Source organism: Cryptomeria japonica, chromosome 3 (assembly GCF_030272615.1).
Source record: "Cryptomeria japonica chromosome 3, Sugi_1.0, whole genome shotgun sequence".
Classification (NCBI taxonomy): domain Eukaryota; kingdom Viridiplantae; phylum Streptophyta; class Pinopsida; order Cupressales; family Cupressaceae; genus Cryptomeria; species Cryptomeria japonica.
The window spans coordinates 7625890-7652244 of NC_081407.1; the positions used below are offsets into that span (position 1 = coordinate 7625890).

General features: G+C 37.9%; 2 protein-coding genes across 2 annotated transcripts in view; both read right to left on the reverse strand.

Moving 5' to 3' along the window:
- Positions 1 to 675: 675 nt before the first annotated feature.
- Positions 676 to 26355, reverse strand: part of LOC131065653 (uncharacterized) — a 33549-nt gene continuing 7869 nt past the window's right edge. Inside the window, exon 2 of the mRNA XM_058000237.1 lies at positions 676 to 1441. Within this exon, the coding sequence (XP_057856220.1) occupies positions 1151 to 1441 (291 nt within the window). The 3' untranslated portion in view covers positions 676 to 1150. The remainder of the gene's footprint in view (positions 1442 to 26355) is intronic.
- On the reverse strand, positions 19755 to 21619 carry LOC131065654 (uncharacterized). Its single transcript, XM_058000238.2, has 3 exons — positions 20666 to 21619; positions 20474 to 20544; positions 19755 to 20371 (listed from the first exon to the last, which is right to left on the reverse strand). Exons 1-3 carry the CDS (start codon positions 20969 to 20971, stop codon positions 20335 to 20337), a joined length of 414 nt encoding a protein of 137 aa, XP_057856221.1. The 5' UTR covers positions 20972 to 21619; the 3' UTR covers positions 19755 to 20334.

The window sequence follows — 26355 nt, forward strand, 5'->3', positions numbered from 1 at the left end:
AAAACACAAATTGGCCCTTCAAGGAATCATTAGTTGTAAGGATTGAAAGTTCGGTGCATGGCAATTGCACGGTGCAAAAACCAATCATTGTCTATTCCATAAAAGCAAAGATCTTTATAAGGATTAATTCAGCCGACCAATAGAACGATTTTTTCAACTAATTGAAATTTGATCAGGAAAAAAATTGGATATTTAATAAAACCCTGAGAATTACATCGAGATAGAGGAAAAATGCTGTTTTTAAAATTTCATGCCAAATTAAATTAAGTCACAATTTTACAGATACAATCAAGATCTAATTGAGATTACCGATACAAATGCAATTAAATCACAAATTTGTCAGTTTTTATATACCTCAACATTTGTGCCCATATACAGGGAGAAATTAGTGATCTGAACCTGTTGTGGGCCAATTACTTGCGAGTTAACACAATCTTTTACAGAGTTTTGCTACTGTGGTGTATTCAATGTGAATGAACCGCCAAAAGACCTCGTAAACAAGTTAAAAAACAAAGTGGAAATGTTGTTTAATTAAATCTTAAAGGAAGTTTAATTAAATCTTCAAGGAAATTTACAAAGAAAATAGTAACAAATTAGTTCAATTTTTCCCCCAACAATGTTAAATATAAATATTTTACAGATTTGTGTTTCAGAGGACAAACAAAATAAACAATAGACTGTTGAAATACCCCTTTGCTTTTCTTTAGTTCTATAGAATGACAGCATATGAACATGGTATCCTACTTTAAATGCGGCAAAAATTGAGTAAAACCAAGAGTGCAGAAGTTTTCAAAAATGCTGTGGTCACAGCCTACATTTGCACTTCGTATCTTCATAAACGACTCTTACACAATATGGTTCTGCCATTCCTCATTTGTCGCAAGCGAAAAATTCATTGGTTAAGTGAAACTCTGTAGTGTAAATTTGCAGCAACATGTTTTATTTGGACTTGACACCACACTTGACAAAAGATATGCTGAGAGCTTGTAGTACAGTTCAATTTCATCCATAACAAATACAAAACAAAACTGATACTGAAGGCGTCTTAGGGCTTAGAGTTGTCATCTAGCAGGTAAAATGACTTCCAATGCTGCAAGATTCAACTAAAAGAGCAACAATAGGTCATCAAAATCAAATTCTGCTCGATTTTCTAGGTTTCATTCTTATCTTCTTTTTTAGCTTCAACCTCACTGGACTCCTCAACTTCATACTCATCAGCATCATCGTCGTACTCATCATCACCATCTTCAAACCAACCACCCTTTGCGTATTTATTGTAGAGGCTTCCTTTGCCCTCAGATTCACTTATGAAATCCATGCCGTAAGACGTATTTCTAGATTTCACTAAAAGCCAACGAAGTAACCTATCATCTTTATTCAAATATTCCAGCTCCTTAGGGAATTTTGGAGTAACCATCATCGTCATCTGCATCATTTGACCCTACAATCAAGATAACCAAAAATGTTTTATCATAATCTGCAATGTGGACTAATTTTCTTGTGAATTAGACAAGAACTAAATCAATAATTCATATTCTAAAAATGCTGGAGTTTTTTTTATTAGCTTTCCTCCTGATACTAGAGCATATGAAGACGAGCAATATAAGAAATGAAACAGAGCCAGTTACCCTGCTAGATTAATCACAAACATCCACTTTCGAACAATATTCAGAATGTGCTAGTGTTTAGATAGAGAAGGTCCAGCATCCAGATTTTACTTTGCAATGTCCTTTGGGGAAAACTTAAATGGCCAAAGTCATACTGAAGTTTCACTCTTCTTGAGCAGGATTGAAGCATGGAATAGGCACAAAGACTTAACTTACATTTTAAGGAAACACCATGGGCTGGTTGTAAATACTACCTCTTTCCTACAACATGCAAAATACTGCCACAAAAAATCTTCTTAAATGGTTAATAAGGAATAAAAGAAATACTCACAAGGATAAATAGATGGCTCCAAAGTCGGCTGAAGTTAAATTTTGATGGGGCCTCCAAAGGCAACCTAGGTGTTGCAGGGGCTAGATACGTGATAAGGGATTACTGTGGTGCTTTTGTTTTAGATGAGGCTAAATTCTTTGGTACCAAAATGAATAATGAAGCAGAGGTGGAAGCCCTTTTGCTAGGCCACAAGGCTGCTTATACAAGAAAAGTTATGCAGAAATGGTGATTTGCATATTAATGTTAAATTTTAATGCAGTGAATAGGTATTTTTCTCCAAATTGGAAACATCCAGAAATTAAGGTGAATGTTGATTTGAATATTAATGTTAATGCAGTGAATAAGCATTTTTCTCCAAATTGGAAGCTTTGGGTCCTTTTGGAGGAAGCATTGTTGTGGAAAGCGAAGTTTCTTTATGTTTAACTCATTCATTGTTATAGAGAACAAAATGGTGTGTCGGATTTTTTGGCTAATGAGGGGGTACCACTCTTGGAGATTACTCATATTGTTAGCAAGAATAGTAATGAGTGGCCCAACATTGCTTTGTTGCTAGACTAGTATCAAACTCCTTAGAATGGGTCTTATGATTGGCTAATTCTGGTTGGAAGTCTCTAGATTGTGTCTTCATAATTTGGACATCAGCAGCAAGGAGGTTGCGCATTTCTTAGGTTGCCTAAACTATTTTCGTGTATGGAAGCCTCATATTTGGTTTGTAAGTGTGTAGCAATTGTGAAGTGCTATATTGATTTTATATTGGCATTGGGCTGCAATGTGATATGGACACTAGGGGAATGGGCAGTGGTGGCAGGTGCAGTGTTTGGTTTTTGCTTTGGCACACTACTAATAGTGAGGCAAAACAGTGTGCAGACCCATTAGATTTGGGAAGGTGACAGATCGTCACCTTAAAAAGATCTTCTGCTGTAACAATGAGCTGAAGTTGCAGGTGATAAAAAGTAATATTAGTTTCTACCAGCTTGAAAGATACTGGGTATGTAGGTTTCAGGGGCTCCATTATGGACGAGTTCTTGAGTAAATTAGAGGTAGTGGTTGTGGATAAAGTTGTGCACAGACGTGTCTTGGCCATATTGGTGAAATCCCTAAAGGTAAAAGTCTCTATTAATGAAGATGTGGAGGGTTCCATTGCTGAATCAAGGATGGCCAGAGTGGAAGGAAAAACTTCCATGGATTGGATAGAAGTGGATTTAAGTGATATGAATGTGACAATCAAGGAGCTAATGTTACACATGAAAAGCTGGAGCTAATGTTTTGTTAAGACCTACACCAGGTAATAAAATACATGGTTAGTGACTTAGAATGGAGGTCACTATGGAGTTGACAAGTGGCTATACAATGCCACTTCTGGAGAATGACAAGCCAGTGCATACAGTAAGGCAGACAGAGCTCATTTATGGTTTAAATTTCTCTGGCCTCGAGGTGGCAGTGGGGCCAGCAGTGCCTACAGTGCAGCTGGTCACTATTTCTAGTAAGGATATTTACATTAAGGTGCATGACTGTTGGTGACAGCTCCCCCTATGTATGGCATGGCACAATGGTTGACTTGTGTGTGGTGCATAGGCAATATAAAATTTATGTTGATGTTTTACTGTTAGGTTGCTATGCTTTTGCTAGTTATAATGCTAGTATGTTGGTCTTGGGGTGCATCTTGGTTCTTACAATACATCTTTATGTTGGGTGGTGGTTCCAATTTGATGGTGTTGCATTATGGTATAAGTTATAGGAGGAGCCCCATTAATTGAACCCCATATCATATCTAAAATAAATATAACCAAGAAGCAGCCCTTTCCTAGTAACTTAACCATTTCATATCAAATAAATACAGCAGAGTATATAGTGTATTAACGCTTCTAAGTTTTATATTATTATTTATAATATACATTCTATAAATACTTAGTACAGCCAAATCACTATTTTAGTATTACACAATATGCTAAAATATGATCTTTTTCATTTTTTTTTGGTTACTTGAAAGTTTATTTTATATTATTAGACAAATCAATATAAATTGTTTAAAACATTTCTTATTGTTTTTTTTTGAAATCACGCTATGAAAACTCTGTTCTCTATGTTTTTTTATGCACTGCTGGGGAGTGAGTGAACATAGCTATCTATACAATTGGGTATATCTTTCAAAGTGACATGAAAGCAAGTTATTTGAAATACTCAACTTCTGATTGGAAAATTACTGGAATTATAAGAAAAGTATACTAACATACCTCAAGGGATCGTAAACAAAGCATTCATCAGCATTACAAAGTTCAGTATGAGAGCCAAATGTGAATTAATATCAAAATAAAACTAAGTCCTGCAACAAGTCACAGTTATATCTTCCAATAGCTGCACTATTTCAGCGTGTATCTTTAGCAAGTGAAATTGCATCTCAAATGTCCTCACAATCTTCTCATATCTATGTCGAAGCCAACAGAAAAAACATGATGTAGACAAATCAGTGGCTACATATTTTCATGCAAATGAAGCCTTTTCAATGTTATCCAAAGTCGTATGTGTTAGTTAACAGATTTGTCCTTTCAGAATAACAAACAAATTAACTCTCTTCACCCAAGTATGAAAAAAAACCACTAACAAACAATTGGCGAGACCATTATTGTATTAATGATCTTCCTCTGAATTTTAGAAGAACAGCTCCCTCTTATGATATAATTTGGGTTTTTCAGGGGTGTGCTTTTAACCAGAAAGCACATAAGGCGAATTAACACCTGAGCATAGGCATGCTACAAATGCGATTACAGATTTAAAATTAAAAGGGGAACAAAGATAGATGACATAAAGTTCACCCGCTTAGCACCCACAGTGGATAAACAAGAGAAAGATTCGACAATTCCATTCCAGATATATGAATAGTTCAGAATTCAAAGATTCTGCATTAAACATATGCATAACTTAATAAGGATGGGAAAACATCAAAAAGAAACACATGGCTCAAAGACCATTCTGCCCCTGCACAACAATTATGTCTCAAACAAAAAAAATTCACTCTCCCTAATACAAAACTTACATTAAAATACCTCTGATGTCAAAGCATCAGGAGGATCAATACCTTTCAGTTACAGTAGCCGTTCTCGTTTCTTTTAAAGAATCACTTATAAAAAGGTATAAACTCTTCATATTCCTCTTTTGACTTATTCTTTATGAAATAAGAGATTCAAGTATCATAATCACACTTTGTCTCAAAACTAGAAGAAACACCATGGAGAGACATTAGTGTATCTTAACTCATGAAATTGCCATCTTTATATTTACTTCAACAGGCGTAAGTCCTTCCAAGTTCGGCAATTCTGCTTCAAGTTCATTAAGTTTGAGGCCATTAACATTTGTTTGCTGTTGAGAAACAAGTTGTTTCTGGAACTTTCCCAAACAATGGACATTATTGTTAAATCCTCCTGTACTAATACCAAATGCAGTACTCCAGATGTTGGATGTTATGTATGCTGCACAGAGATAAGGCAGCAGGCACCATGTGATATCACCAGTACCACCCATGTCCAGAGACACACCTAGAGCGCTTGATAATGTTTTCATCTTCCTAATATCTTCTTTCTCGGGAGGAGAAACATGTATGTGCTTTGTGAAGTTTGACATTGTGAGAAAAGCAGAGGAGTATTTGCATCAAGTACTTGTCCTGTTGCTTCAGCTAATAGGGAGCTAAAGCACAAATAGAATTGGAAAGAGAACCTGGGCTGATGACTCCCTTACCACTAATAGGAGGCATCCTGCCCCTGCCTTAGCATTTAATTTTGCTTTCTTAGAATATCTTACTCGAGTTCTTCACTAGAACTCTTCAATCTTTCAGCATTTCCCTGTATATACTGAGATTTAATGTGGATTGGGCAACCTTGATATCAGTGAATCAGCTATTGCCTTTGTACATTTACTCTGAGTGGCTTGGGAGCAGAAAATCACTGTTACAATTGCCGGCTGAATCTTGGGATGATTGTAATTGAATGTGTTGCCATAGATGGAAAAATTATAGAACTCAACCCTGGGTGCAAGCATGTGATACACACTATTATTCAGGCCCCTAAAAATGATATTGGACCCATATCATTTCTGTCCGCAATATAGTCGAATACCACATCCGTTGACACTTCAATCCCATGCTTGTGTGCTTCTCCCACAAGCACTTCTCATTCTTTGATTGCATTATGTCCACCTTTCGCAGATTAGCAGGTTCCATAGCATGTTCACAGGGATTTGCTGCAATTCGCAGAGCGAGCGTAGTACGACACCCAAAACTCCTTTATATATATGAGCTTCATCTATGATCATAGGCCCGAAATCTAATAAGATGCGAACAAACTTTCTGTGCAATGGCGGCATGTATGGGTTTGTGATAAACAGCCTAGCATTGTCAAGAATTCAGATTTGGTAAGCAGCCTTAACAAATTCTGAAAATGATGTAGGAAGAAAACCCTATACTTCGATCTTGCCAGTGATGTCACAAATTCAAAAACAAAAACAAAGAAAAGGCCTCTTCCAAGCTTCCGCCATTGTTGTTCCCAAAACTATGGTTACAAGACCATTATAAAAAGCTGAAATGGAGATGTTGGGGAAATGGACAAATTTTGAACCTTTGTCAGCACTTCACTTGATTTTGGAACCGAGTCGGAGATTCGGGTGATTTTATAACTTTCGAACCTAGTCAGAGACTTGGCTGGTTTATGAACCAACTTTACCATCCAACTCAAAGCCTTTTCAACAATAATATACATTTATGTGACCATTTCCTATTATAGTACCTGACCAATTAATTATTTCTAATGCGTTGTCAAGACTTTATATCTCGCACGGACAGGGAGCTTTGTCATCCCTTCCATATTTTGCATGCGTTGAGCAATACTCTGCTCGAATCCTCCTTCCTGATGACTACTATCACATGGCATGAAAACCTTCAAGACAAATGATCTTTTAAATTTTGAATCCCAAGAGCACCACTATGTAGGTTGTGGTTGCAGTAAACCATCACTGATCTGCTTAGTGATATCATGAACAGCACCCAGTCCATGAGGGATGAATACAGATGATAACTTTGATGAGGCCCCTATATCCTTCATTGTGTCAAAATAGAGTTACGAGGATTAAATCTGTGACATCTTTTGCATTTATTCCAAGAACACTACTGGTAAAACCTAAGACTCTGTCTCTAAGACCATGAACAATAGCTTGTCGTTGACAAGCCATGCCCAATCCAGATAGATATTTTGATTCTGCTTCACTTTCAGCCTGCTTGATTTGAACAAATTTCTCTGCCTCAGATTTCTCAGTTGTATTTATCTCCTTCATTGCTCTTGCATCAGGAACCGTGTCAACAATAAGTGTCTTGAACTATCTCAAATCCATAATTTGTCGTTGCATTTTCATGTTCATGCTTCTTCTCATAAGAAATTGCCTTCTTACTGTATAGTATGCTCTGCTTCTTAAATACCCGTCCTTATGAATCTTTGACACCACTAACTGTCTTTTACTCATTACAGTCGACAGGCTCCAAGACTATAGTTATCATTACGACTATCCTCAAGCAGTCTTCATAATGTTCCAATCTTTTGATTTCTCCATGATAATCTTCACCCATAAACTTTGCCATGAAGAAGCACGTAAAGTAGTTAACGAGGTGCAACAAGATGTTTGTAAGTTTTAGATTCGGATATGAGCAAGGTTTTATAGCAGTTACAAAAAGTTTAAGATTTGGCCAGTATCAAATAGGGGCTAACAGTATGAAAGCCACCATAGATGAGATTTGGAATTTGAGGAGGGTTATACGATGCCATTTGATGGGATCGTAAGAACTAATCTGCAAGAAGAAATGTCACCCTATGTGTTATACTAGATGAACTGAAAAAGAATCTGAAAAAACAAGCTCAACTGCAGTATGTATGGTTAGTTGATGCAATGTTCATGAATTCTATTGAGACAAGCAAGAACATGAAGGTAGATGATTCTATTTTCAGATGCATTGAATTCTCCATTCTGTATAGCAGAGAAGAAAATGTTCTCCAAGTTAGTACAAATAATGCAACTTTTTTTAAGCAACAAGTGACCTGCCTATCAATGAGTGTCCTCACCTATTTTGGACGGCATATGCAGCATATCGTTTGGCACAATTTGAACAATATAGCAAAATTAGAGTGCATGAGAAATCTCGGGCAAGTAAAACAAATTCCAATTGTATATTTAATTGTCACTCGAGTCTTGTATGATTCATTTAAAAAAATATGAACTTCTCTTCCATACTGAAACTAGGTTTGCTAAATGTTTATCATTGAGAAAATGGAAGATTAGTCAGAAATGGGCACACTCTAAGCTTTCTGAGGAAAGCATTTAAAAAAAGATTGGAAGAATTGTCTTAGGAAGAGCAATTTAGGAAGGGGCAGAAAAGGGTGCTTGAGCTATGTGTCAAAATTTTGGGAATGCTCGATGATGGTGAACCTTGCATGGCCTTTTTGTATGGGGGTTCTGATAGAGCAAAATAAAAAAATAAAAAAATAAAAAAGCACTAAGCAGATTTCTTAAAAATTCAGCCTATTCGACAGTTCAGATCTCTGGAACGCTCTACGAGTCTACGTCATTCTTGTTGATTTTGTAACTAGGTTAGGAAAACAAATGGATTCGGATTGCCTTAAGGCAACATCCGAATCCTTATAGGGCTGGGCCCAAATGCATTAAGCTCACCAAACGTAGGGACACACCCCTTCATGTAACGTGTGGCCCTAAATAGGTGCGCTCCCCTTGCAATATAACTTAATCATTATTAGGACGCCAAAATAGGGCAAGACATAAGGTAACGTGTAAGACCTATAATTGTAATTAAGTCTTGGCACAAAACTTAAGGTGAAGCCGACTTGAATTGGTCTCCACGCCACATATAAATAGAGATTCATTTGTATGCATTCATCACTCAGTTTTCATCATCAATGTGAAGTTAGCTCTGCAAGATCTGCCCACTCATTCTGGAGGTTAGCGAATCCTCATTGAAGGCAAGCGAACCACTTCTGAAGGTCAGCGAACCACCTTGGAAGGTCAATGCATCACCATTAAAGGTCAGCAAATATCTTAGAAGGTCTGCAACTATTGGTGAAGGGATTACAAATCTGGTTCAGACTGGAGCATCATCATATACCTGCCGAGTTCTGATTCAGACAACAAGTTCACCATTCCTTATCAGCTAAGTCTTTATATTTATGCCCTAAGGCAGGATAATGCTGTAATTGTTACTGGATTTACATCAATCAAATCAGGGACACTTAATGCTGGGTTTTTCCTCCAAGAGGGAGGTTTTCCTAGGGTAGACTTGTGTTGTGTACACTTCTAGTTGTGTGTGTTGTTTCCTGTTACTGTGCATTATCATTTTTCTGTTCATTCTTGTAAATCTGATCACTAAATTAACAATTCTTTAAATGCAGTAGCTGGTTATTTCAATCCTAGGTTAGTAAAGGTGGATCAAGATTCAGATGAGTAAATAAGGTAAGGCTATTGACAATAAAAATCCTAAGTTGCCAGTTTGGGTTCAGGCACCGATTCAAATTCGAAGAACCGGTACGCCGGTACGACAAAATTTTGAAAAGGAGTTTGGGTTCGTTAATACATGAATTACGATTAGCATGTCACATAGCATCATATAAACAACAAAACCAACCTAAACTCGTAATCATAGCATCATGATCATACCATAACAGCATCATATACATCAAGTTTAATATCAAAATGATAAAATATTCAAGTATCATTGTTTCAACTTTCAACAATTTAAAGTTTGATCATCAAATGGATTCTCTAATTCATCATCCTCATTCTCCTCCTCCTCATCATTGACATTGACATTAGATGAACCAATGCCAATGCCACTTACACTTGCACTTGCACTATAAGTTTGCTTGCTATCTACGTCATCAAATGCAACAAGCTGAGAAGTGAAAGCATCCAAATCAATATGCTCTGGCTCTATATCCCACATCTTCATTTCCCCTTGCTTGTAGTCATGTTGCTTGTGTGAAATGAGCCAAGTTAATGTTTTAAAAATCACTTCTAGGGTTATATTTTAATTTTTTATGTGGTGGATTTCAAAAAATATTAAATTTTGCAAAAAAAACACCATTTTTGGGCCCGTCAAACACCCGGGTTCGACCTGGGTCCTCTTGGATTCCACCTGGTCCGAACCAATCCTGTGAATCACGGACCCTATCTGAACCACAGGTGGACCAGACCAAGACCGAACCGGACCAGTACCAGGCGTCTAGGGGGCGAACCCTGCAACTTAGGAAAAATCTATAAAACAAGAACCAAAAGTTCAAGAAAGCAATTTCCCATTTTTTAATACTAACTGAACCTTTTGCCCTTAAGAAAACAAAACAAACTGAAGTGGAAATACTATAATGGTAACAAACTCACAGAGTTTATTATTCTAAGTTGCATAATCATGTCATGCAAATCCACAGCTATGTTTATCTATAACATTGTTAATGATTGCTGGAAAACTCTTGCAAAGTGTTGATGTGTTTTTTATGCACATGCGAACACAAAATAAAATACCAAAGTATCTTATCCTCTCTTGAACAAAGTTTCCCCGAATGCTGAAGATTTCGCCTAAGGATCAATCGAGGCAACTCCAAGGTTCTTATATGTAGGTTCTCTACTTGCGGATAAGCTCTTGTGGTATGATGTGATTATGTTGGAATCACAAGGGGACTTACATTTGATGACCTGAGCGTCTGATTTACTTTGGTAATGAGAGTCCGCCCAAACTTGATAGAGAAGATGGTAAAGTTCTAAAAGTCTACCATGCATGGTGATAAGGAGAAATGCCGCCCATGAAGAGGAGCTCTAAAAGTCTGCCCAAGCATGAAATTGAAGGCAAACAAACATGTTGGAGTCCTTCCAAAAGTCCGCCCTACTCTTGGAAGTCAAATAAAGTCAACAAGAAGCCAAGTGATGTCATCAAATCTTCCCAAAAATCGAACTTATAATCAATTTAGAAAGTTGGAAACTGAGATTTTCAAAGATCAACGAGCTGGAAAATCAAAATGGAAATTTGAAATTGAAATTAGAAAGAAGATATTTGCAGATCAAGATGATTTTCAAACTGAGTTCCAAATTAGAAATGTTTTGGAAGATACTAATTTATAAGCCTAGTTCAAATTTATTAACCAAAAAACAATTTAGAAACTTGCACAAGTAGAAGATTTTCGAACTAAAGAAGATGACAACACAACTCAGAAATGGATGAGAAACTTTCCCAAGATTTAAGTTGGATTTAGAAACATGAGTTGGATGATTTTTTGCGTGTTTCTAATTAGGAAATAAACTTCACTACAAATGCATATTTTGTAACTTCATTCTTACACCAAGAAGTTCGAAATTCCTTAGCAAGCTAAGGAAAACATTAAGAAGTATTTGCAGATAGGAGCTCATCTGGAGAAAATATTGATATTGCTTGCAATTGGGCAAGCTTCTTGACAAAGAATTCACAGATTTTGGAGTAGAGCCAGCTGGTATAAGGGAGAATTGTTAATTCTTTTTGAGTTTTCTGAGAAACTTCTAGCCTTATTTCAATCTATTCGAAGGTGAAGTTGAATATACAATGCAGATTTGTTGCATTTTCTGAGTTTTTTTCAGAGTCATTGAAAGTGATTTTAGTGGATCTATTCGAATTGTTAGTGAAGGAAAATCATTTTATTGGCTAAGTAAAGAAAAGTTTTGAAGCTATAACGCTTGGTGTTGGACTGCAATCACAATTATCCGTAGGATTGAAGAGTTTACATGGGAAAATCCATTTTTTCCAGCTAAGTATGAAAATAAGATAAAGTCTCCAAACACTTGGCCATTCGCAGCCTCTATTTTCTTCAATTCGCGAGCCAATTGCTAACTTAAGTTTCATTTTTACTTGCAGATTTTAAGCACGATGAAATTTCAGGTGGACAAAGATGCTCCTCCCGAGTCAAGGATGACTTCGAAATGGAAGAACGTTAGCGACACTAACCTCAGGCACATCAATCTGAGGGAGTTCAAGAAACGGATGTTTGGTTTGGACAACCTTGTGCCTACCACAATTGCACGAAAGATGATGAAGAGTGGCATCGTGCATGCTGCTGGTTTTCTTCCCACCATGCAATGCACCGAATTAGTAGCTGAATGTGCTAGGCATTACAACCCCGCCAGTAGGGATATTGTTGTACCCGATGGGAGAATATTGGCAAACATCAACGATGAGGCCATCAGGGAAGCCTTCAAAATTCCAGAGTATCACAATGTCGTGTATGTGACCAAAGATGAAGTTGATCGCATGTATCAAGACCACTTGGAGGAGTATGACGCCATCGTCAATCATTCCTGGCTGGATAAGCCAAGGAAAGGTGCCTCCAAATTTCAAAGGAAAAGCTTGGTGAGAGCATACTTCAAGGAAGATATCGTAGATATGATCGTCCTGCTGAACAGGATAATGGGGAATCCTCAAGGTGCTCCATTCGAACCCTGGATGTATTATTTTATAAATGAAATAATGAACGGAGTGAAGATGATAGACTGGGCTCAAATGATAAGTGATAACTTGGATAGCCAACGGAAGAACCTAGAAGCAAATAGGACCTTCTTCATGAGTTCATACCTGTTTTATTCCCTGGCAGAACCTACAGATACAAAGGTCTCACCTGCAGAGGGGAAGTGGGAAACAAAGAAAATCAATTTCCAGTCTATGATTGTTATCCCCAACTTCACATGTAAGAAAAGTTCCATTTTAAAAGGGTGAATGACACATTTCTCATGCACATCACACGGATGTTGCAAGGAGGACTAGATCAAAAACTCTCTCAAGAGTCTATGGACTTCATCAGTAGATTTGGATATCGGTATATCCAATACCCGAAGTTCACTTACCTTAGAATTTAGGGGTTCACCGGATCTCCCTATAAGCTTCCAACTTACCCTACCAACCGAGTTGTGTTACTCGAAGTTGTGAGGCAATTGGAGGGGTATATGGCAATTCAAAGAGATAAGCAAAAGAAGGCAGGAACCTCCTCTCTCATGATTGGGAATGGACTAGAAACATGTTCGTCATCACAAGCTGCCGCCACTGCTAAGAAGGAGCTGGCTTGGTACCCTTTTTATCAGTACAAGGCGAGGAAGAATTTTGATCCATTCCACAAAATAAAAAGGGTCGAAGGGATGACATTTGAGCACAGAGCTGATTTAGAAGATTATTGGGCTAATGCAGCCGACAATTTCGTTTGAGATCAGGAAGAGATTTTGGTCAAGGATTCCCTTGAGCATGGTAAGAGCAACGGGGGTGTTTAGAGTTGCTGACCATGTAGAAGATAGCCTTGAGCTTCAGCAGAAAGCTTTGAAAAGATGAAAAATGAACTACTGACCTTGATAGATTGGTCAGAAGGAGAGAAATCAGATTTGGCAGACCTCATGAGGTCGGTGGTCAAATATTCTAAATGGTGGACCTCTGAAAGGACGGAACCATTGACCTCTAAAGGTGTGGCCCTGACCTACGACTTGATGGGAGTAGATGACTCTCTATCCTCCAACCCTTGTATCCCTACAGGCAATGCTCGGAATCCAGAGAGTGTTGGGTCCCGAAAGAGGAAGGAGTTAGTTGGAAGCTCTGGAAAGGCCATAGGAAAGAAGATTGTAGGGGAGAGACGAGAGTCTAGCGAAGGTCATTCCATCCTGAGTGTCGCATCTGAAGTGCCTGATCAGAATGCAGTTGAAGAGCAAGAGATGGGCATATGTATGGTTAATAAGGGAGTGAGAGTGTTTTCCCCTTCGATTGAGGAAATAATGAAAGCAGTTGTCCAAAGTTCGGACAGAGAGCAAATTTTAAATGCAGCTATAGAAGTTGAAACGTCTGCATCTCCATTAATCTTCTTGGATGGTATAGTTACTGAACCAAGAAGGGCAGATGATGGGTTTGATCAAAACACTATGGAGCAGTCAACTGTCCTTGATTGGATGAGGGAAAGGATAAGGGCTAAGGTCCCTAAGGAAGCCCATTTTGAAGAGGTCACGGCAGCATTTTTGGAGAAGGTGAATGAGCCAGTCATAGTCAAGCCACCCAAGCCAACCAGAAAGTTCTCTTTGATTCAAAGGGATAGTGCAGGATTCAGGACAATTCAAATAGTTGTGCTGAAGGAAGGGAAAACACGGGACAATATTGCCTCAGAGAACTATAAGATCACCACTATAGAGTTGGGTAAGCCTACCCAAGACCAAGAGGTCCAGTACTTTGACGACTCTTGTAACGCCCTCAAGGCGAGTTTAGCTCAGGAGAGAGAGAAGAGAAAGAAGGTTGAGGAAGAAAATCAACAATGGAGGAAGTATGTTCTCCATCTTACCAGGCCACTCAACCATGAGATATCGATCACCCCTCCACGGCCTCTCCAGCAAGAGTCAATGGAGGATTACGAAGATATGAAGGGCACATTCACGCAGGCCAATGAGTGGATTTCAAATGCTTCAGCACGAGCTGATATACTTGTGGAAAATTTAGTGTCAGCACGTGAGTCTGCCTCTTCGTTGGTCAGTCGTATCCAGGACCTAGCTGCAAATTGGGAAGACGTGGAGGAAATTCAGGATGAAATACTTCCACATCTGAAGGTTATCTGAGGCTTGTCGAAGAGAAGTTTGGTGGATGCAGGTGTCATACAGGCTGGGGATAGGTATGACTTCAACACCTGGTATTATGCATTGGTCACCCGGATTGAAGTTTTGAAGAAATCTGAGACTAAGTGCTTTGAAACAGAGGACAGTGTCAGGGAGATTTTGAGTAAGATGTTTCATGTAGCGTCTGAGATCTGGAAGAAAGAGAGTATAAGGGAGAAGCATTTGCAAGCAGAGAACTTGAGAGCCAAGATTCAATAAAGCTTCTTCAAGGACTCAGGGATGATTGACAAGGGCGATCTTTCAAGGATGGCAAATTTTCTCTTCATCGATGAGAACTTTCTTACTCAAGTAGTTGAGTGGGAAGCATCCTCGCCACATGTACCGATGATGTGGACATCATCGACTTCCAGATTAGTAGCTTGCCAAATGTCACTATGGAGGAGGTCAGGCTTATCATGTCCAGGTACATCGAATCTACGAAAGAGGAAACTGGACGCTCACCTCAGTGAGAATAGTAGTTGTGCCACATGTCACTTTCTCATTCTTTCAAACTAGCAGAATTTTGGGAAACCCTGATTAGAGTTTGTAGCTTTCAATCTGGGCCCTTGATCACTGTTTGATCTCGGTCATTCTTTTACTTTCTGAAAACTATATAAGGCTCCCTCCTCTCATTTGGAGAGTGTGAGGTTTTTGACATATTGTTGCGTGAAGGTCATTTTCGAATAATATATTGCATGTGTGCTTTCTCTTAAGGCTTTTTAATCCCTATTGTTTGAATGATTAGCTTGGTTTTAATTTCCTCAACACTTAGTTATAGTTAATTTAGATTTGCTTTCATGTTATTACCGTTGAATGAAGGATTTGATAAGTGTTAATTGACGATGTATCTCCGCTCATACTTTTGGTGAATGGATGATTTCCATCTCATTGTGCAAAGTTAGTCTGAGCCCATCCTCTGTGCATCCCAACATCTTAATCATAAGCACAATCCATTGAAGATTGCACCGGCTTTGTGTAGTTGATCCTACCATCCTGTAGGATAAAGGTGAATCAATGAATCATTCTAGTCAATAAGAAGAAATTTGACAATACGAGTGGTATCAGAGCTATGATCCTGCCATCTTGTAGGATAAAGGTGAATCAATGAATCATTCTAGTCAATAAGAAGAAATCTGACAATACGTGTATTCACGTGTATGCTTTGTGTTTGCAAATATCCATGTGTATGCTTCGTGTTTGCAAATATCCATGTGTATGCTTCGTGTTTTTCATGTGTATGCTCTGTGTTTTTTATTCATATTGGCAGATGATTTAGTTTGAGAAAATTAAAATTGTCATTGCTTGAGGACAAGCAAATTGTCCCTACTTTAAAATATAATTTAATAATAAAAAAAAATTAAAATACAAAAGAACAAAAATAAAAAAATTAAATTAAAATATAATAAAAAATAATTAATTAAATTTAATTAAATTAATGAATGGTCAAAAGACATAGAAGGAAAAGTTGCGACTCCCTCAACAATGAGATATAAACGGGAGAAGAGAACCTCATTTGAGAGGGGGATAATTTAAAAATCAGAAGCGCACATCTGATTTAAATAAGAAGTGCACATCTGATTATGAAAGGTTGTGTCTGTTTCAAAGGGCAGAAATAATGAAGAGTTGCACTCTTTCAAAAGATGCTAATGGTGAAACGGTGTCTCTTGCCAAAGGGCATGCATGATGAAGAGGTGTGACCTCTCCCTCACATTGAGAGATATAAAAGAAAGGAATAAAAGCATCCAGTAACAGCACCATCAAGCAGATCAGATCAGAACTGTTATTATTGAGTTATAGGCAGTAACATCCTTGTTCTTGGTGGTATGCATGGGGATGTGTTTAATAAGTATGCTTAATATATGAAGCCTGATAATGTTCCTATGCAGAACTAATAGTAACATTAATATGGACTGCAATATGTATGACAGTCATACTTAATTTCATATATATTCATAATACATAAGAAATTAGTATACTTATAGTCTAAATCATGTTATTACTGTCAATATTTAAAGAGATGGGAATGAGATGTTCCAAAGAGGGGCAGTCTAAATCCAAGCAATAGGTTAAGTCCCAAGATAGGTAAGGGCTTAGATCTGTAAACTTTGAGGGAACCTATTGTATTTGGTCTCTAAGCACTTTGGTAACATACATAGACCCTTTTCCCTTAAAACTGAAGTAGTAGCAGGGTCTGATATCTATATTAATAAATATGAATAATGAAATTAATCACCTTATGAGGAAAATAAATAAGCACGTGTTTATAATTAATTGAAAAATATTAATCAATTTTAGTATATTGAAATAGATCAGATAGGAGACATTACAGGAGTAAGGGCATGGCAGCAGGGAAAATATAGATCGGCCAAGGCAGAGGGAAAGTGGTTGCAGTTGGAAAGAAGAGTTATTGCAGATTGCCTTTAATGTTTATATGAGGATGGGTGCGGATGAGAGTTGCCAGGTTTGAAATATGTTTAGAAGGATGCTATGAACATTGAAGAGAGAAGAGGCCAATAGAAGGCCATAATGCATTAATTGTGTTTGTACGTTTGTTGCAGTATGAGTGTTTGCTTGAAACAGAGAATCTCTGTTTCATGTTTATGTTTTAAGTTTTAAATTTGCAGGTCTTGGAGCAGATTTCCATCAGGTTGTAATGTGGAGTTAAAAAGCCAATAAGCTTAGCTCTTTGTCATGTAAACATGTTCCAGATTTCCATCACAATTTTCCAAGTTTTGGTGCATATATTTGGTGTCTAAATTAACTTATTTTGCTCATTAGAAATCAGATTAGCATTAGTGTTGAAGTGTGTTTCCAAGTGTCTGTTGAGGGGTATTACAGCCCCTTGCATCAAGGCAGGAGTAACACAGGTTGCTGAATCTTAATCATCATACTTGGCATGACTTAAGGGAGAAGCGACTGGCTTTATTGTCTGGTCATGTCATGGTGTCCAAAACATTGAGGAAGACTTAATACATCAAAGCCGAGCTTCTTGAGCGCAAGTTTCATTATTCGGTATCATGTAATATCCCCTAATTAGTTATACTTTAAATACACCTAAATTTGCCCAAATCTAATATAGGTAATTAAGTTTATGGGAGTACCTTTGTATACCGTTTTCCATTAGTATTATATTTGTTAGATAAAATCAGATTTGTAGGTTAAGTGCCATTCTTTATGATCCAATTCTTAGTGCACTAGGGTAGGCTAGCTGGATAGTGTGTCCAAGAGAGCCTCCACCCTAGGCCCAAGAGTAGATGCTAGATCCCTCTTGGCTCCATGTGGCAGGTGTTAAGCATCCATCATGGAGTGGCGTACCCAGTGAGATGTCCTATCGCCGTTCCCCCTCATCACAACCACCTCTTCTCTTAAGCCCAAGAGCAGATGCTTCATCCCTATTGGCTCCATGTGGCAGGGGTTAGGCGTCAACTATAGAGTGGCATACCTAAGAGAGGATCCCACATACATTATGCAATGAGTTTGCAATTGATATGATTTTATAACAGTCTTGTAAGGGTTACAAGTTCCCTTAGTTTAGCATTATTATACCATCACATTAATTAGTCCTTATATTGTCCATATTATTGTGTTATATTAGATTTTGTGACTGTTAAACTTGAACTAGAATATAGAAAAACTGAGAACAGAAAATAAAGAATGAAACACAAATACACAAGCCCTTATCCTAGGAAAACCCTCCACCTGAGGTTGCAAAACCCAGCCCACTCAAAATGAATTTTATTATATCTTAGAAAAGAATACAATTGATGATAGTCTCAGATTAGTATCAATCACAATAATATGAGTTTGATTCTCTAGAAATCAATCATGAGAATGAACTCAGATGATACATCTCGCATACAATCTAAAAACCTTCATATAACTGAAAACTCTGGATGCAGAAAGAACACATAATATCTCTGATCTATCAAACACAATCACACGATTTTTACGAAAGAGAAGTCGATATTGAAACTGCCGAAGAAGAAGAACACGAGACAAGGAAGAATAATCAATATAACATATCGGAATTTCTAGTGAAGAGTCACACGAAGGGAGAGGGAAAGGCACGGACAGTTACATCTGCACTGACAGCCTCATCACCTTCACTGACAGCCACATCACCTTCACTGACAGTCGTAGCAAAATGAGTCACCGACAACAAACAAGGCAAGAAAAGAGCGGAAGCTAAAGAGTCGATAATAGACGAAATAAATAAGGAACATTGCATTGATGATCTCTATCGCAGCTATATCTTCAACACTCCCTCTTAGCAAGAGAGAGATCTTCATTATGTCAACATATGACAAGTACACATACCTGCAACTCAGAAGATGTCAAAAAAAAAACTATCAAAGTTTTTATTCAATAAAGTTGTTATCTTAGTATAACAATATTCATCATAGCTACTCCTAGAGGATAAATAAAACCAAAATATAAAAATCATAAAGTCATAAACATGACTTCCACCATAGCTAGTCCGAGAGGGTGGATCAAGGGATTTCACCTCGAACTTCTCTCGCAAAGAAGAACTCATTAATCAAGGGATTTCACCTCGAACTTCTCTTGCAAAGAAGAACTCATTAACCAAGGGATTTCACCTCGAACTTCTCTCATAGAGAAGAACTCATTAAACACAAGCAATGTATCATTGAAGCTGAGACTCTCTCTCAACAAGAGCATCATTCTCCATCATACCAAGCTTTTATCAAAAGTGGCTTGGTGAGAATGGCTACAGTCTGCTCCTCTGTAGAAATGTACTTGAGTTCAACTGCTTTTCGCTAAACCATGTCTCTCAAGTAATGATATTTAATTTCCACATGTTTGCTTCTATCATGAAATACTGGATTAACTGAAAGTTTCACACAGTTTTGATTATCACACATAATCACAGACAAAGTTTTAAAACTCGAACTCGCCACAGACTCGGCAAACCAACAATTTGGACTTGGACTCGGACTCGCGAAAGACTCGGCAAAAAAAAACCGTAGTTTTACAAAAAAAAAACATAAAGAAATTAATGCATTTAGAGAACATAAGAGCCATAATTGAAACATTACACATGTCATATGATCTACAAACACGCTATATTTGAAATTTCATCATTCATACTCATAGTTTCAACTCTAAAATGTATAATAGCAACATAAGTTTATAAATGTTTACAAAATTACATATAATGATATGTCCAACTCCAAATGTGAAAAACAACAATGAACAAACTAAAGAGAAGACTACGTCTTCCTCTTTGTATTTCTCCTAATATAGCTCAATTTTTCAGGCCTTGAGCTAGAAGTAGTAGCAGTGGGTGTTGTGGTATCTAAATGGTGAGATGGTTCTTCTTCAAAGTCAAAGTCCTCATCTTTGTCCTCATCTTCATCCTCCATTTCATCCAATCTTGCTCCTTCTGCATCTTGTGCTGCTCCTCTCTCTATTTCTACAATTTCTTCTTCGGTAAGGAGGACATCATCACCATCATTTTGTTCATTCACGGTCCAAACACCATATGGATCAATTTCCTCCAAGTCAATGGCCTCGTGTGAAACACCCTCCACATGTCTAACTCGAAGGCGAAGGTTGTACCGAATGAAGACTAGATCATTGAGCCGTTCTTGTGTCAATCTATTTCTCTTCTTTGTGTGAATGCTCTCAAATACACTCCAATTTCATTCACACCCAAAAGCACTGCATGGCTGAGACAAAACACAAATGGCTATCTTTTGAAGATTAGGCGTGCCAGCACCATAATTCTTCCACCATAAATCTACAAAAAACATTTAGAAATATTAGAATTGAGAAAAAAAAGTAACAATCAAATTTGTAGGTTTTTTCTTGCAATATTGAACTAAGTTACTAAATTTTTTACCTGGTTTGTTTTCCTCTCCTATCAATTGCTAGTTGTGATGACAAGAGTCTCCCCTCTGCACTCTTGTAGATCTTGAACAATGAACATTTCCAAATTCATAAATAGATAGTCAAAGTGTCAAACTCAAATTCAATAATGAACATTTCTGAATTCACAAATAAAGATAGAGCAATTGCGAATGTCAAATCTCACCTCCAACTCATCAAGAACCTTGTCTCTCAACTCAGGACCAGGTGCCATGTTATCAATGCATGCAATAACACCTGCCATGACCTCCTCATCAGCCCTAAATGAATTAGAGAAGTAGAATTTCGGGTTCAAAAAGTAGGTGAAGTCATGTATCGGTTGGTGGAGTTGGTTTGTCCACCTACGATCAATGATGCGCCAAAGGATTTCACATTTTCTTGTATTTCCACGATAGTAATGTGAAATGGCCTCTTTGGCCCTATCCATGGCCTCATAAATGAAACCCATTGGCATGCCCTCTCCATCCACCATACGAAGAACCCATACCAAAGGTTCTATCACCTAAAAAATGAAAACAAATTTTAAATTAGTACAAAATTAACCCCTAAAAAATAAAATCAGCAAATAGACAAGATTGTATAAAGTTTACTTTGTGTTTGTTACTTATCGCAATCAACTCCTCTCCACTTTTGGTGAACCCTTCATCAAAAACAATGCTCACAATCTTCTCTGCTTCAGGTCTTTTGGAGTATGCAGACCCCAACCAAGCATCAGACACAAACATCTACTTAAGATGAGGAATGGCACTAAGAATGCTATGCAAAGTGATGAAGTGGCTAGCAAATCGTGTCACTCCCGATTGCACAAGGTCCTTGCCATTTGTGTGTTTTCTCATCAAAGCAAGCACCCAAGTATGGTTGTAGATGAATTTGGTGACACTTCTTCCATATTCTACCATCTTTTTCACCCATCCAATCTTCCCAATGTCCTCTAGCATCAAGTCCAAGCAATGTGTAGCACAAGGACTCCATGTCATCGTAGGATGCCTCTCAATAAGCATTCTACCTGCAGATACATATGGAGTTGCGTTGTCCGTGATAATTTGGACAACATTCTCAACTCCAACTCTCTGAACCAGCTGTTGACGTGTATTTTGTACACTATCAAACACAAAATAAAATACCCAAGGGTACCTTATCCTCTCTTGAATAAAGCCTCTGATTGCTGAAGATATCGCGGAAAAGGATCAATCAGGATGACTCCAAGGTTCTTGTATGTAGGGTCTCTATGTGTGGATAAGCTCTTTGTGGTATGATGTGATTTGCTAGAATCACAAGGGGACTTACACTTGATGATTGAACTTCTGATCTGCTTTGAATATTGCTGGAACACAGGCTCTTACTAGCTTTGATTTGAAAAAAAGGAAAAAAGATGAGGGCGAGGAAAGGATCTAATCCTAACACTAAGAATGTAAGAGCAATGAATGATCTTTGATGGAATTCTAACTAAGTCTTGTTTTGACATCGCAGGACCATCTCCACAAGGTTAGTGCGATCTTCGAAGGAAAGCTTTATGATGTTCAAATCATCACTGCAGGCATAGACACCATCAGGTTGATGCATATCAATGAAAAAGCAACAATTGAAGTTAAGCTTAAGCTGAATGATTCCAGTTGACTACACAAGGCAAGTCTGCAATCAACAAACTGCTAGTAGTATGGATATACGAATTTCACCATCAATCAAGCACATTTCTTCCACTCATCTAATAACATGAAATCAAATATGAGAAGTATAGAGACCATGCAAATTGTCGAATCGACCCATAAATTTCACCATTTCTTCAATGAAGTTGCAAGTCTTTTACAACAACATCTTGGCAACAATCTTTGCCTTCTCTCTCTACTCTACTCTAATTGCTATTCTATCAACTAGCTAATCACCTTCTAACTACTCTATCTGTCTTCTAACTGCTTCCAACTATTCCCCTTTACAAATGAAATGCTAGGGCTTATATAGTGCCCTCAATACAATTCGATGGCTTAGATCAATTCGGCTTAAGATCAATTTGAGATCAATGGCCAAGATTTTACAATGAAAACCCTAATTAGGGTTTGTTACAACTATTACATAACATTTAATGCTTGACCAATGAAATAATTGTATTGCTTGGACACATGTCCTCTCTGGAAAAATCGACCAATGGATAGCTGGGGTAGGTACATCGAAGTTTGTGCCACCTTCCATGAGTTAGGTACATTGAATCTGGACATGCTGAGGTGGATCAATCCGACTGGAGAAGTGATGACTAGGATGCCACCTTGTCTGATACTTGGTTGATGCCAACTTGATGTTGCTGAGAAGCTAGCTTTAATTAATTCATCTGGAACTATCTGCTTCTTCAACGAACCCTTTGCTCTGACTTCTCATGTCCTTGATTTGCAGGATGATGATGTACCTCGCCTTGGAATGCCGGATTAGAAGAGGTCGCCCTTGATGATGTTAGTCCGAAGAAAGCTATCCTTGTCGATGCTAGACTGGATGAGGTCGCCCTTGTCCTTGCTTGATCTTCTTGGAGGAGACCGTCCTTGATCTGGCTTGATTTTACAACTCCGGGATCTCCATTTGATGCCTACACAAAATATTAAAGTTAGTCTTTTGAGCATCAAACCTCAAAGCATGAAATTTAAGACCTTTCAACAGTAAAACTTAAGATATTAATTTGAAAAAAGTCATGATAAATCAAGAACTACACATTTTCAAATTAATAATGAATGGAATTTGGATCTTCAAGACTTAGACTTTACAAAATTGCAATGGGATCATAATAAGTCTTGAATAAGAACTTCAAAAAATGATTCTTCATACCTTCCCTTGAGTATTTAAGTACAAAACCTTGAAAAATGAAGGAAGAGGACCGGATTTTGTTGGGCAAGATTTATAGTCCTTCTTTGGATGAAGTACGCCTCCTCTAGTTTGAAAAAGAATAAACTCCACTAGCCTCTTCAAAAATCTGGAAATTCGCCTTCAAATGTCTTCAAAAAATCTGGAAATTATCCTCCAATCTAGCAAGAAATTCGCCTCTCCAATAGCCTTCAAGATGAATTTCGCCCTCCTTAGTCTCCACACTTAAGATAATTCGCTCCAACTAAACCAGATTTCGCACCTCCTTCCTTGCTCTTCAAATTGCACTTGAAATAATGAATGAATGTTGATTAAAATTGCTCAAAATACTCCCATTATATAGGGCGTTCACCATTTCATCTCCCCATAGGCCGACTTGACAAAATAGGCCAAAAAATAAATAAATTTGCAAAAACAAGAGACCGACCTAATAAAATGGATAAAAATAATACCTCAAGCGCTCCTTTTTCAATTTTAATTTTAATTTCACAAAAATTAATTTTAAATGCCTTAATAATAAAAAATCGATTTTTTGAGGCTCAAAATTAATTTATTAAATGCTATGCGCTTTTAAATGCCAATTTAATTAATTCTTTTTTTATTTCGAAGTTGATGATTTTGGCATTTCATGCGATTTGGAGGATGTCAACGTTGGGATATGGCAAAAATAAAGAATGCACATGTTAAGCACTCTGGTCCCTTGGAGAGGGACAGGAGCACTTTTTCATTTTTAGGCTAGGATTCTCAATTTTTTAAAGTCAAATCTTTGTTCACCATGTTTTAGAGGATCCTTACCATCTCACACAACTTTGCCTTGGCATAATCTCGGAGGGAATTTGTTGTTTCATAAAAAAGTGCTCTGGTCCTTCAGTGAGGGACGGGAGCACTTTTTGCATCTTGTGCAAATTCTTGATCACATTAATCTTCAATTTACCCTCGAGGCGTAGAATATCACATTTCACTCCATCTTGAGCCTTGGTAATAAAAATATCCTTTCAAAATGCAAGGTAAATGGTCATATTTGGAAAAAGCGCTCTGGTCCCTTGGTGAGGGACGGGAGCACTTTTGCCAGTTGTCGTCAAAATTTGCAACTCTCGCATCTCAATTCCACTTCAAGGCATTTTAAACACTTTTTCAAACTTGCGCCTTGGCCTCAATTTGTCCAAAATTGGCGAGAAAGGCTAGATAACATGTTAAGTGCTCTGGTCCCTTGGTGAGGGACGGGAGCACTTTTTCAATTTCAAGCTTATCCGGCCTTTGCTAGCTTCCCAAATTATCTTCAATGGGCTAATCATGTCCTCTTCCATTCATTTCAATCACAAACTCGCCGTGTCCTTGCAAGAAATTTACACTTTTTTGGAAAATCGCTCTGGTCCCTTGGAGAGGGACGGGAGCACTTTTTACACCTTGGCATACTTTTTTGTTCTTTAAACCTCTCAATTGCATCCAAGGCATAAAACATCATTCGTCCTTCCCATCTAAGTCAAGTTTTGCCATAAAATCTCAAACAAAGAAGAGAAACTTGAAAAAGTGGCATGGTCCTTCAGTGAGGGACGGGAGCACTTTTTGTCATTTGGGTTGATTTACTCCTTTGTAGACTGCTTAAATTATATTCAATGGACAGAACATGCTTCCCTTAACCTCTTCAAATCATAAAATCACCTTAACCTTGCAAAGATAGTGCGAATTTGAAATTCAGTGCTCCGGTCCTTCAGTGAGGGACAGGAGCACTTTTTGCCCTCTTAGCCAAATTGTCTCACTTTTCGTCTCGAAATTCCTTTGCTAGGGAAGATTTCATCTTACTTCATGCTATGAATAGAAGTTAATGTCCAATAAAGGTCTAAAATTGTGCATATAAAGAAAAGTGCTCTGGTCCTTCAGTGAGGGACAGGAGCACTTTTGACCTTCTAGGCAAAAACTTCATCATTTCATTGTTTTCAATCAAGTCTGGATGCTTTATCATGTTCATTTCATCCTTCACCATGCCTTTGATGTCTCAATTTAACCAAACAAGGTCAGGAATGGCTCCAATAAGTCTTTTCGCCTTTGTCCTTCAGTGAGGGACGAGAGCACTTTGCCTTGGTCCCTTGGAGAGGGACGGGAGCACTTTTTCCTTTAACCTTCAAAATTCACCATTTTTGTGCCTTCAAAATCTTCAAAAGTATCAAGTCATGTCCAATTATCATTCTGGAAGACCCTGCACAAAACAAAATAGAAAAGTCAGTGACAAATATGCGTAAAATAACATTTGTGCTCTGGTCCCTTGGAGAGGGACGGGAGAACGTTTGTCCTTTCTGGCTAAAATATTCAAAATTTAGGTCTCCAATCATTTCACAAGGCAGAATTAGGTCATCTTCAAGGCCAGGAATCAGTTAGCAAGCCCTCACAAAACAAAAAATTGCACTTAGAATGAAATTCGCCCTGGGCCTCCAATGAAGGACAGGAGCACTTTCTTTGTTTCAGGCATCATCTTGCCTCCGAAAATTGATCAAAATTTACCTAGGCAAGAATATACAATTTCATCTTCAAAATGCTAGCACTTAGACAAAATTTGAATTTTACCCCAAAAAATTCCCGAATCTAGACCTAACCTGGGACATATCTGACTTCCTGACAGACTCACCTTATCAACTCAATCTCAATCCTCGGGAGGACGCTTAATAACTTTCAAAATTTGACTGGACTCAGCTTGAAAAATATCCAAAAGAAACCCCTAAGGTTTAGCCCTAGCCCAGACAGACAACTCACTCATTCAAAACCCTAAAAGTAGAGAGAAGAACAGGCAAAACAAAAGCGAAAAGAGGGGGTCCCCATTTTAAATGGGGCGATGTGTGAAAACGTCACAACACCAGCCCATCCAACAAATTACACAAAGTCTTTGCATTTTTTATTTCATTTGAGACATCAATAGACTTTAAGAATACCATTGCACCATTTGAAGCCACCAACAAGTTGAGAAGAGTCCTATTTTGTCCATCTGTCCATCCATCAGATAAAATGTTGCATCCTTTA